The 12,735-nt window shown below is 45.7% G+C and overlaps 1 protein-coding gene across 4 annotated transcripts in view; it reads right to left on the bottom strand.

The window, feature by feature from the left end:
• epha7 (eph receptor A7) overlaps positions 1–12,735 on the bottom strand; it is an 89,147-nt gene that overhangs the window by 62,515 nt on the left and 13,897 nt on the right. For all 4 annotated transcript variants that reach the window (XM_069161507.1, XM_069161508.1, XM_069161510.1 and 1 more), the window contains exon 4: positions 6,160–6,315. In XM_069161507.1, coding sequence (XP_069017608.1) covers positions 6,160–6,315 — 156 coding nt within the window. The remainder of the gene's footprint in view (positions 1–6,159; positions 6,316–12,735) is intronic.

Here is a 12,735-nt window from a genome sequence, read left to right as displayed (position 1 = left end):
AGCTGTTGAGGCCCTCTGAGGGTGTTGAGGTGACGGATGATTCGACCCGGTGCGTTTGAAGCCTGAACACCTCGGTTCTCTTTCTTCTGCCGCCGCCGTGGCGCCTCTTTGTTTCCCCGATTCTTCTCCGTCTGGACTCAGGAACAAGAAACTCTTCTCGCCCCGACTTCACCTGCAGCACAGATCTGCAGGCATCCTGAGCCCGCCGCCGTCCTGTCTGCTCATCCTCATAGCTCAAGGGCTTGTCACTCTCCCTGTCCTTTTTTTTCCCTCTCCTCGGTCTCTCACTCCCCCACTCTGTCTTATCTATTCGTGTTCTCTCCTCTCACCCCTCCTCCCAGTCAAGTTTCATTTCACGGATTAGCCTGCCAGAGCCCCCACAGCCTGAAATGTCTCAATCACTTGCTCGCTTCCCTCCCAACTCCGCCACTGCGACCAGGCTTGGCTGAGCATGTGTGGCGCGTACGTGTGAGCGTATTTTTGTTGTTGGACATAAATATGTGATATGTGTGTGCTCACTTTATGTTTCCTGCTACAACATTTGCATGCTAACATGGCGCAGATTTGAAAGCAGAACCGGTGATTTTGTGGAGTAAAGAAAGACCTCCCATGTGCACAAGGAGGGAGAAAAAGGCCTCAGCTCTGCCGGGGTAAGCGCCGCATCCGAGAATCTACCGTACAGAAAACAGAGAATAGCAGCAGATTGTTTTTAGGTCATGTTTCAAAGTCCATCTCCACTCGGTGCAGAGTTGTAAGACCTGAGTAAATCCAGGCTTAGGAGGAAGAATCTGCCGCTTATCGGCCTTGAGAGGTGATCCGGGCTAACTTAACCCTCCACAGCCTATTAGCTGCCTGGGCTCTAATTGGGGAGCTGTGGGAAGAGGGGCAGCAGGGGTGAGTGGTATTCAAATCGCCCATGAGGTAATCCTCAGTCTACAAATGTGTGTTGTGACCCCGTGACCTTGCCTCTAATGATGTGGCTGCAACAGAACCGGTGTGAGAGGAAGACCAAAAGAGTTTTTCAGCCTCCGAATGCTGCTGGCGTAATAACCAATATTTCAATTCTCCTTCAATTCCACACTGAATTCAATATTGGATTTGCCACTCGAACACAATGTGCGCTGCAAGCTGAAATCCATTTCAGCCTCGGTCTCTGGAGTGTGCATGATGGCACGTGGACAGGAATAAGAAATTAAAGCAAAGCGTGCCTAAGACTGTGTTAGAACAATACACTTTTTTTTTTTTCGGTGCACCTAGGCTGCATGAGCTAAGAGCTTGGAGATTTCACTCTTTTTGAGCTGCTGAAATATATATATATATGCAAAACATGCACAAACAAAGTTCTGATGCATTTGATGGAAGCTCTGAGCCTCCGACCAGCTCTGTGAAATGCCTTCGAAGAATGATGTAGTGACGTCTCAGATGTCCTTTATATCTCAGTATTCATGAGTCTTTATTGTAATCCCATAACCTCCTCTAATCACAGTGTGGACACAAAAACGTGCAGCGATTTACATTGAATTTACATGTGCATGATCAGGTCAACCCTTCCGGTCTCGTTCCACATGGATCCGAAAAGATACGCCATCACTTGCATCCGTAATGACACAATTGTACAAACCAGTGGAGGCTGGATTACAATGCCTCAAATAATTATACAGAAATATGCATAACCAAATTTCCAAAGCAGATAACTGCCCGGAGGCCGCAGATGCTGAAGATCCCCAAAGGTCTTCAACAACCTGCGCAGCAAGTGCTTCATGATAATTCGATAAATTGCTCATTTGTTTGGTTCAGTTTAGCACGATATACACTGCAACATGGAGGACATGTTTTTCTCGCTAGTCATTTATATTTATATTATCCTATGTCATACTTACATTTTTACCTTCTAACTCCTGAGCTCATATTCTAAGATTAAGCGTCCTAAAAATTGTCTTGACAGAATGCTTTTACATAATTTTTTTAAATTAGGTCACTTTCACTAGAAGCAGAAAAAGGTCCTTGGGCTGGTTTGTGACCTTTCTGTCGGTTAAACCAGCCCTGACCGAAGTAATTGCTGTAATGTGGGAACACGCTGACGTTGCTAGAACGAGGTCTGAAACTGGAGCAGTCACAGCATCAGACAGGTTGTTAACAAGTCAACAGCGTGGCCCGATTATCTCAAATGTTTGAAAGTGAACGCAGCCCAAAATGTGGGTAATAATCTCATTTTACAAGGAAACCGTAAAACGACAGCTGAGCTTCCACCTGAGAGGAGAACGAGTAAGAAGTTGACCCTGTCGGTGCTCCCGGTATCTGGCAGCAACACTTACGGTCCCCTAGCAACTCCAGGCAGGACGGACCCTCTGACCGACGCCGACTTGTTGAGGTGGCACATTTTTCAGAGGGGTGGCCGGTGAGCTGGGAGGAGGAGACAACAAATGCCCCGTTCAGCCCCTTCGCTCGCCCCCGCCCCGCTCACAGCTGTTGCGTGATTGATGCTCGGCTGCCCAACCTGTCAACAGCGCCGGTCTCTGCTGAGCCTCTGGGGGAAAAGCCTCCCGATGGCCGTCCGCATATATCTCATCCCCTCACAACTTTGCATATGAATGGCGCGGACAAACATTGGACAAACAAAAGTGCCCCCCCCTCCCCCACCTCCCGCCCCCTCTTTACACATACCACATGAGGGACAATGTCTTTGGAGCTATGTTTTTTGGAACTTCTTTCCTCATCTTTATTCAGCGTGGATTTATCTTTTCATGTCCTCACATTACATCTTAATCACATTTCCTCTGAAATCCTCGCAGACACATCCGTAATCTGTGTGCGCCAGAGATCCATCTCTCTGTTTTGCTAAGGCCTACGATATGGTAGCTTTACATTCCCCTATTGAAAAAAAACCTGTCAATCAAGCTATTTACTCAGGCAGTGCAAATTCATTTTCAATTACTATTCACTCCTAGTCCGGATAAGACTTGAAAAGAGGAAATCACAGTGACTATTGGTCACACCGACTTAATCCAGCGGTGAATGAGGAAACGCACGTACGGAGAGCCGTGCACAGATTGTGCCGGCTGAATGAGGAGGAGGGTATTCACACAAGTTAAAAATACATATTTACATATAATGGTATGGGGTCATCAAGTGTAGACCCAAAGTTAATGAAAATGAATAATGGAAAGTGTGCATTAGGCAACTTCAGTAATTACTGTGCGTCTTGGGCAAGGTGATTACCCAGAAGGGAACAGCCAGAGGACACGGAGGGGAAGTGGGAACTTTCTGTGTTTCCCACCTGCGCATGTGTGTCCTGCCCTTGATCAGCGAGGGATGTCAGAGTGAAGCGTTAACATCCGATTAGGATGGTTGGAGAAGTGAGTAATGGACCTGTCTCCGAGAACAGGATCTGTCTGGCTGCCTCCGCGCTACACCGACAGATTGGTAGTTTGTGGTCATCGGCCGGACCCGCGTTTGCTTAGCCTCAGTTAGGCCCTCGTCGGTGTCGGACGCTGATCGGAGCGGAGACGAATCCCATCCACACCGAGGTCACTGAATTTATTCACAAGGCACCGGAATGACCTCAACGGGCTTCAGCGCGTCTAGAACGAGGCTGCCAGGTAAGTTTAAAGGAGTCCGTACCACACCGGCAGAACTAAAACCTCCCCTGTTCAAACTGGACGTCACTACAGTTTACTTTAATAATTATCGCAGATATCGTTGGATAATTTTCCACCCAAACAATAGCAGCAACATCTCAGACTCTGCTGAAGTGATTGTTCTATTGTGTAGGGGCTCCATGTTTAATTGCTACAACAAAGATTGTGTAATTTCTCTTTGTAAAGACTGTAAGTGACAGGGGGTAATGATGCCGACAAGCTCGTTAAAGGAAAACAAAGGACAGGGTGTGTCTCCCATTGGTATACTGTGGTATGTTGGGAAGTGTAATGAGTTAAGTCACTGTTGAAATGAACATTTGGACACTGTGAGTGAGTCACTGTGAGCCGCACCACCACTCAGCCCTCCTTGACAGTTTTCCCAAGTGGTCACTTGAAGTATTGCAATTTTAAAATCCCCTGTGACCCACAAACCACGATTATAAAAGCAACGTCTGTGAAAGTGCTGACTCCACAAGGTTGAGTTCTACTCTTTGTATTATGGATTTTTAATCCATGAAGGTTTCATATTTCTAAAACCTCCCCAGTGCCTAGAAAAGAGAGGGTTTTTTTTTGACTGATGTGATCAAACCGTAAAGACCAGGGGTGGAGTGGGACCCCGCGGTCAGAAGCTCCAGACCTGTTTTTTCCTCATGCACCAGGAGAGCGATTTTAATTTAAAAAAAAAAAAAAAAAAAAAAAAAAAAAAAAAAAATTCCCCTCAGGATTAATAAAGTAACTACCTAACCTAACCTAACCTAACCTAACCTAATTCAGGTGAGCGGTGCCATCGCTGGTGTTGGTATGTAGTTCTCCAAAATAAATCCTGAATTAAGCTGTTGTTCGACTTCCTGTTTTCTACAAACAGGAAATGACAATGCTTCGATTAACACACGCAAGGTGACGAAGGCAGAAATGTTCTTTTGACCTCTATTAAATTTGATTTTGGTTCCTGGGACAGTTGCAGTGAACCTGCCTTGAAATGACACACTGATAGAGCCTTCAATTTTAGAACTGTCCTGATAATATTAAATTCAAGTGAGTTACACAATCTTTTCAATAAATCATTAATAAATGTGTTGGTGGTGCTGTAGCTGATCACATCGTGGTCCACTTTCTTTTTTACATGTTATAAGTAGTGTGAAGCTTCTTGACTATCTTCTGGTACAATAGAACCACCTAAATGGGACCTTACTCAGCATGATAGCATTTGTACTTTTAAATGTATCACACTATATGATCAAACATGAATAGCTTGATAAAATTAGAAGTATATAACACAAGTCAATATTGTTTTTTTCAATCTCCCTACTTTTCTGGCATTTTAATGAAAGTAAATAATACATTTTCACTTCAGTGGAATCAAAGAATCTCAGAATAGGAGAAGCAGATGCTTCTGGCAACACAAACACACCTGTGCATGTTGGAAATAAATGAGAAAGGTTTCAGAGCAGGCAGAGACAAAGACGTTGCTCAACAAGCTTCTTCACAGTCGCCCATAAAAATCAAAGAGTCATTTTTCATTTACAACATTAAATCTAAACTTCAATCTGTTAAATCCTCTGATTTAATGCATAGACAAGCCGATGCAGCACTATAAAATTATACTATTTGCATATCTCACCAGCAGTTTCTCTCTGTCACACACACACACACACACACACACACACACACACACACACACACACACGCACGCATTAGAGACTCTGATTTGGCCTACTTTGGTTGTACAGGGAGAAAACAGCCGTGCATATTTTCCTGCATATGAATATCTGTTTTTGTTGTTTTCGTTCAACAGATAATGGTACAAAATAAATTACGGCAATCTGAAATGTTTAATTTATCCGCTCCACTCAAAGTTGCGTCAGTGTGTCTGTCTTCCAGCCAGCAGCCTGCGGACCGATGCAGCCGGCCTGTGATACATTATCAGCAGAGAGACGGCACACAGATAAGGTGCAGAGATTATGTTTGGGGGTCCTGTTTACCTCCAGAGATAAAGCGCAGTGCGAACACGGCCCTGCTGGGGTGTGCTGCTTCCACATGCACAGTAGCCGAAGGCAAAGGAACATAAAAGCCATCCAGCAGCACCTTGGAATAAACACGTTGGAGAATGGATGTGTAGGCAGACAAGCCCCGCCCCTTCAGACTGTGTAAATAAGCCATCAATGGCTGTCACAGGCCGGTTCCACTGGCCGGGACAAATGAAGACAACGGGCGCTGCGTGGGCCGCCGCCGCCGCTGCCGACTGTAATTGCAATCTTTCAGACGGGAAATGGCAAATTGCTCCTCTCATCATTAGCAACCGGCTAAGACAGAAAACAGACACGCAAGCCTGCAAACATAATTATAATGACATACTGGGAGGCAGAGAGACGGCTATGGAACACATCTGGGCCTTTCATGAGGCCAGTGCAGACGGACCGAGCAGGTCTGGACCGGGCTCTCCGCAGCGTCTCGCACGAGCAGCTGTTTAAATGCAAGCGAGCTGCGCTGTGTTTACCTAGCAACGGCATGGCAGACTTACTTGTGCAGGCCACAGACGGAGGATCAGAGGGGGCTCGGTAGTAGCCGTCCTCGCAGTCGCAGCGCCAGGAGCCCTCGCGGTCGTTGAAGCTGTGCGCCGGACAGCGAGAGCACTGAAGGTCCTGGGAGGAAGACTTGTAGAAGCCACGGCCACACGCTGTGGAGAGGAAGGAAAACAGGAACACAGCTGAGTCACAGGAACAGTTTGTCTTTTCAGGCAACACAAATATCAATTATTTATTATCTGATGAACTGATGAATCGTTTCATCTACAAAATGTCAGAAAACAGTGGAAAAGGTCTTAAAGAACTTCCCACAGCTTCAGATGCCTTGTTTTGTTGAGCTCTCAGTAAAAGAAGTCTTTAAAAACATTCTCAGACTGATTCATGGTCGTAGTTGATGGAGGCCAGAAAAGGTTCAATTTCACAGTTTTGGAAAAGAGCTAATTTACGCCGTGGAGAATTTCTTCCTTCCTGTCCAATTCATCATCCGGTGACCCCTCACATTCATCCTGTGACCCCCAGAAGGGTCCCTGCACGTAGGTTGGAAACCACTGACATACAGAACTAGATCAATATTAAAACAGGGTTCTGACAGCACTTGGTATTAAAGCTCAATATTTTTGAGAGTATTTTGGCTCCAAACTCTCTTTATATTTTGTCAATGTGCTTTTAATGGAGCTTTAATTTACAAAAAGTCTCCATTTCCAAAACGTCCTTGGAAACTGTATTCGTGGTGGGCCGGAGAGGAGGACAGACAAAATATATTTCTAGAGATACAAACTTGTCATCCAAACTATTTACAGCCAATATCTTGCGTTGAGTTGTTGTCCGGAATATTCTGCATCACGTCTAAATTTCCTCTCGCAACTTTTTAAGCGTCTCCTCCGGGGCTGTCAGGATCTGTGATTCAACAGGTCTCTGGCGTTGTCAGGGCAATTTTGATTGAGTACATCCCAGCTGAGCCAGATTCACTGATGATCTCAGCAGTCTTTACAAATCCCTGAATGTCTTCAGGTGATATTAGTCCTGTGCAAACACAGTTTGAAAGAGTCCTAGCTTCACACCTGAATTCCCACCGTGGAGAGGGCATGACAGAACAAACCGCCGTGTTCACATCTGGATGAGTCGGTGTTTGAACGAAGCACCACCCCCCACCCCACCCACCCCACACACACACACACTTCATCAAGCAGCCTGAGCCATGCAACGGCAGCGCTGAACTCAGGGTGGAGCGTTCACCCGAGGACAAACCACAACCTGAGAGGAGCATAACGAGGCTATTTTTAATCTGCTGAATCATCAGGTCGGCGAAGGGGTCCGACGTGTTTATAACAAGTGCTATCTGTGAGAGGAAACATTCCTCAGCAGAGCGGAGAGATAAGCGATGTGTCGAGCAGCAGCACACGGATCATCTCAGCGTTTCACCTCGTAGGTAAACAAACCGGTGAGATGACGAATCAAAGACTCATCGCTGCTCCGTGGTAATTAACACACACGCTCTTAAATCCATCTGACTCGTGCACTCGTCAGTTTTTCTGAAGGTGCAGATGATCCCCCAAAAGAGCCGCGCAAGTAATGACAAAGACAGACTGGAAAACAGATCCAGTGACTCACAGAAACCTCACAGCCCATGTTGAAATGTTACAAAGAGGAAAACACTTATTCTGGGTCTGGAAGTCAGCGGATCCACGCCGACCGAAACCCGACTCAGCCTTGGATGTCCTAAACAATCTGCATGAAATCTCTACCTGGGAGCAGCTCTGCATACAAACTACCAAATTACACGCAAAATGCATTTTTCATGAAGCGCGGGCAGAAATGAGCAACAATTCTCAGACCGGCTTCTATCTTTTTCAGATCTCCATTCTGCTCTGCTGCTGCTGTTGTTGTTGTTATTTTTTATGTTTGTCCCCTTTGGCCACCCCCCCCTTCCTGTGACAGGTCCGGACTAAGAGGCCCAAAGGAATCAGATATTTCCGGTTGAGGCGGAGGCCAACGTATCCTCATTTCAGCGACATGAAAGCCCCGTCGCTCCTCATTTATCACGCCGCAGCAGCAGCCTTGTGAAACAAGACCTTTTTTTTTTTTTATCAACAGGAAAATGACGTGATTTTATCTTTAATCTAATAATTAATTGCTCTTTACCTTTTCGATCCGGTAATTGAAAGCAGAGCCACGAGGAACGCGCGAGCCAGCAGGTCGCAAGTGCTGATCGGGCGAAAGATGAGTGCTGACTCATCATATTTAGCTTCTTTTTTTTTTTTCTTTTTTTTTTTTACTGTATGTACAGTTGTGATGAGCGATAGCACTCCACATAACAGCAAAATAAACCCTGTGTAGCTGCAGTGTAAACACCCCCCGTGGACGTTGTAATGACACTGAAGGACTTCCTCCAGCGGGTTAAAGACGGGCTGCGTCCCGCCGCGGTCACCCACCACGACGGCCTTTTTTAACATTAGGATAAGCCAGCGCGTCTGTTTGCGTTTGGGTTTCTGAGAGCTGTTCGGCAGCGGGGCCGGTGTGCGGAGGGGGAAAATTGGGGCTATCTCCCACCACGGCCCCCCGCTCCAGCCAACCGGAGGACCCACGGTGCAGATTAAGATTAGTGCAAGGCTTTGGAGAGGACGGCTTTCAAAACTGAACGCTGCTTTAAAAGGAGAAATCTAGTATTTCATAACTGCACGAATATTCTGTAACAGTCACAGAATTTCAACTGGTTGGAGTTGTGCTTTTTCCTCCCTTAACACTGATACAAAAACTATTACTACTACGATAACAAAAAATGTAAAACTACAAGTACACATCAAATAAGCGGATATATCCATAAAGCTACATCTGTTTTTAGGCTTTCGATGATGTTCAGGGGAAAAACGCTTTGCTTAGCACACACAACCTTCGCCATCTCTTCAGCAAACACTCACCCCTCATTTCCGAATTTTGACAGCAGGTTGTAACCTCACCGTTTCTGACTCTATAGGTTTAAAGTTGTTATATTCGCTTTAATTTACAGTTTTGATTAGGCGGCCTGGTGATGGCATCCAGGAGTCGTAATGCTTTTTAAATTGTCCATTGAGCCCGAGGTTCTTCATTTTGGCTTCACAGTTTTTTCAGATGGAAATAGAAAAAAATAACCTCCAGCTGAAGGGGCTAATTACATTTATTTGTCAGGGACCATGTACAAAAACATTAGTTTCATTATTCTCAGATTCAGCTACTTATTAACCTTCAAGGCAGGTTTCACTTTACAATACCGATAATGGCATTGTTCACATGAAATCAATTGTAAGCTAAATTACACTGGACATTATGGTACAAATCTTTAGTTTTCATGCAGTTTAGATTGGGAGAATGTGATCCCGTCCGTTTTCTGTCTCTACAGTTAACGAGTGTCTTCGGAATACCTCCCAGGCTGTTGGTATACTCAAGCTAGACGTCTGAACACACAGAAGCAGAACTCAGACATGTGGTCAAATACTAGTTTGATAAGATTTAAATGAGGCATCCTAAATGGAAACCAAGTAGCTTTATCTATGTAGTCCAGCTGCCAAAGTAGGAGCTGATGAGATTTACTTCTGAGTAAAGGCAGCAAAAGTTATCCCGAGCCATATTTCGATGGTAGATTGTACTTTGGTTGGTGTTTTTAAAGTATCAAAGCTCTGTACCCAGCCTTTACTTTCAAAATGCATTTAATGGTAACCACATGCAGGAAGTGTGACGCATAAGGAAGCAAATGGAGAGAAAAAAAAAGTTTTGTAAGCAACACTCAGTTTTGTTCTTAACTGACGGCCTGTTTTTTGACCCACTGCTGTTCCCCCAATCTAAGAAATGACTTTGGTGAGTTCAGTGGTCAGTCAGTAAAAAAAAAAAAATGATGGCTGCAAACGACAAAAATAAGACCAGCGTTTTCTATGAACTAAACCCGCTCTTTAACTGGAGCTCACAAGCAAACATGGTTCATTTTCCATCGTTTTCTTTCTCAGTGACAGCCAATGTGTTTATCAGTGCATCCGACTGCGTTTGGCACGCGGGAATGTTTACAGAAGCAACAAGGCGGCAAATGAGGCCTCAAAAATCGAACGGCTGTATGACACAGGCAACCAAGTGTTTCTGCAATGCTTCCCACCACTGGCAGTGCACTGAGTGACAAGTACAAACACAGCCGTCCCGGCCCGGCATTCCTGTCCCAGCAGCAGCGAGGCGAGTTCCCTTCTCCCGGCACCAGATGCTGAGGAGACACTCTTAGTCGAGATGGGGCGAGAGCGAGAGCTTCTTTGTCGACTGTCCCTGCAGCAACACTTTCTTTCTGAGGGGACATATCCACAAAGCAATTACACCGAGTCCGTTCACACAGCAGTCTTCTTAAGCGACTGGACGACTGACACCTTCCTGGCAAACGCCCACACACAAACATGCTGGTACATTGTACCAAACGGCCGACTCTTCGACAAGAGGACTCATAACTCAACGTGTAATTACATTTGTAAGGATGAAGTGTTTCAGAGTGACTCTTTGGGAAAAAGGCCCATTTCTGTAAGCCTGGTCTTCTTCTTCTTGCAGATAAAGGCCGACTGTGCTTGTTGACACGGGGCCGTAAAAGAAGCTGAGCGGCCGACACAACAGCAGGCTTATTTACGACGCGCAGAAATTAGACAGTCTTTAGAGAAGCGGGTTGAGGTTTAGCAGAGAGAAAAAAAAAATACAAGTCTTACATTCCAGCCAGCTCCTCGGCAGGCTACAGAGGCAGCATCTGTAATTTCCCTTACAGTGGTCAGGCACTTTCATTCAGTGATGTGTGGGGGGACGAGCTGCAGTCAGCACTTTTACACAGAGAGGAAGAGGAGCCTGAGAAAGGAGAGGTCCTCGGAGTAGCGGGATAGAAATAATCAAACACTCCTGTGACCGTAGTCTCTCAATCACAGCAGACTTGTGGCCCGGAGAGTAAAACAAAGTCTCCTTATCTTATGCAGACACGCATAAACAAAAAAAAACGGGGAAAACAGATTTCTGTATTTTTCTAAGATCTTGGTTTATTTCCTTTTCTTCCGTGCTGAGCTTCTTAACATTCTTGAATTACATCCAATTTCTCTCACGCTTTGGCAGTATCATGACACTCCGGGTGATGGACAGAAAGGGAGGGGGGAGCAGCCTGACATATCCCTCCCCGGCCAAAATAGAAAATAATTATTTCCCCTGTCTGAAGTGACACAATGGCAGTTGGTGAGGGTTTTTTTTTCTTCACTTAATCTTGTGCCTTTGCTGAAAGATGGGATTGAAAGTTTGCCTTTTTAGTTGATTTTTAGAATCAAACATGGGTCAGAAACTCTGACGAGGTGTCCGACCAACAACTGATCTTTGGTTAAGGTATTAAAAGGAATCAAATAAATTATCGTTATGGGATCGCCACACACACTCACGTATCATACTTGCACCAAAACTCAGGTATGGTTATTATAGAAAAATGAGGCCGATGCAGAAGTGTTTTAAGCTGCAATACCACCGGGTGCCACTAGAGGTCGGCTCCAAAAAGCCTCTGGCTCCATAGACTCCCATTCAACTTCTCTCATCAAATCCAAAGTGAAGAATTGTTTTCTATGACTTTGGGTGTCTGCGTAGATGATGTGTTCAAATAGGTGCAGTCAGTGAGGATGATCCATGGACATATTTTGGGTTGTCCAGAAAGACCTTGATGTGAATCCTTGTGAAGATGGTCGGATGACAAAGTTTTGGCTTCCAGACTGTTGTGGTAACACAGACGTGGAGGGCATATTTGTGCAATTTAAACAAAAAGTATAGTGTCGGTAGCAGAATTAAGGTAACATATTAGTGGCAGTATTAAAAAAAACTTGTGATGGCACCCAGTCTCTGAGGACCTGGAGGAACTAAGCTTCTTTATTTGCTTACAACCCATAAATCCAATCAAGGTTACAATCCTTATTACTACTGAGCACAAAGGGGGCCGGCTGGTCCGAGCTGGGATATTGAGTTCCTCCCCATCTGTCTTAATATTGCTGCGGACGGGACTAAAAGTGAGCTGCAGTGTGGGAACGTGGGAGATCCCCTCTGTTTTTCAGACTGCCAGAGCCGGGGTGAGAACGACTAGTTTGGGCCTTTCTGTCTCCGCGGTGCTCGCATGATGAGTCCTGTCAGGGCCGGGCCGACCCCCCTTCTTCTCCGGCTGCCCTCCCGTCCGGCCTGATTATGTGTTAAATCCGCCCGTGTGTCGGGATGGATGTGGAAAGAATGCGGCTGAAGGGAGCCGAGCGGTGCTGAGCAGACCCGGAGAGAGCGGCCTGGAGATAGCACCCCATTAGAGTGATAAAAGAGGCAGAGGGAGGAGAGCAGCCGACAGGACCAACATGCCGGGCCCGCCACTGATGAATGCCAGGTGGAACGGGTCAACCGTGATAAAGGAAACAGTTTATTTTCTTATTTCAAAAAACACCATTGCTTTCCGTAAAGCGCTCGCCGTGGCCAAGGCTGTTCTGATAGGGAAATGTCTTTATAAATATCAACTGTAAACACAGGGCGGTACAATGTGGAGCCCGTCACCTGTGGTTTATGAGGAGGTTTCCTTC

This window comes from Embiotoca jacksoni, unplaced genomic scaffold, assembly GCF_022577435.1.
Source record: "Embiotoca jacksoni isolate LCO1_2020_lvr unplaced genomic scaffold, fEmbJac1.0.p SCAF_29, whole genome shotgun sequence".
NCBI lineage: Eukaryota > Metazoa > Chordata > Actinopteri > Embiotocidae > Embiotoca > Embiotoca jacksoni.
This window is presented reverse-complemented; position numbering and strand designations above follow the sequence as displayed.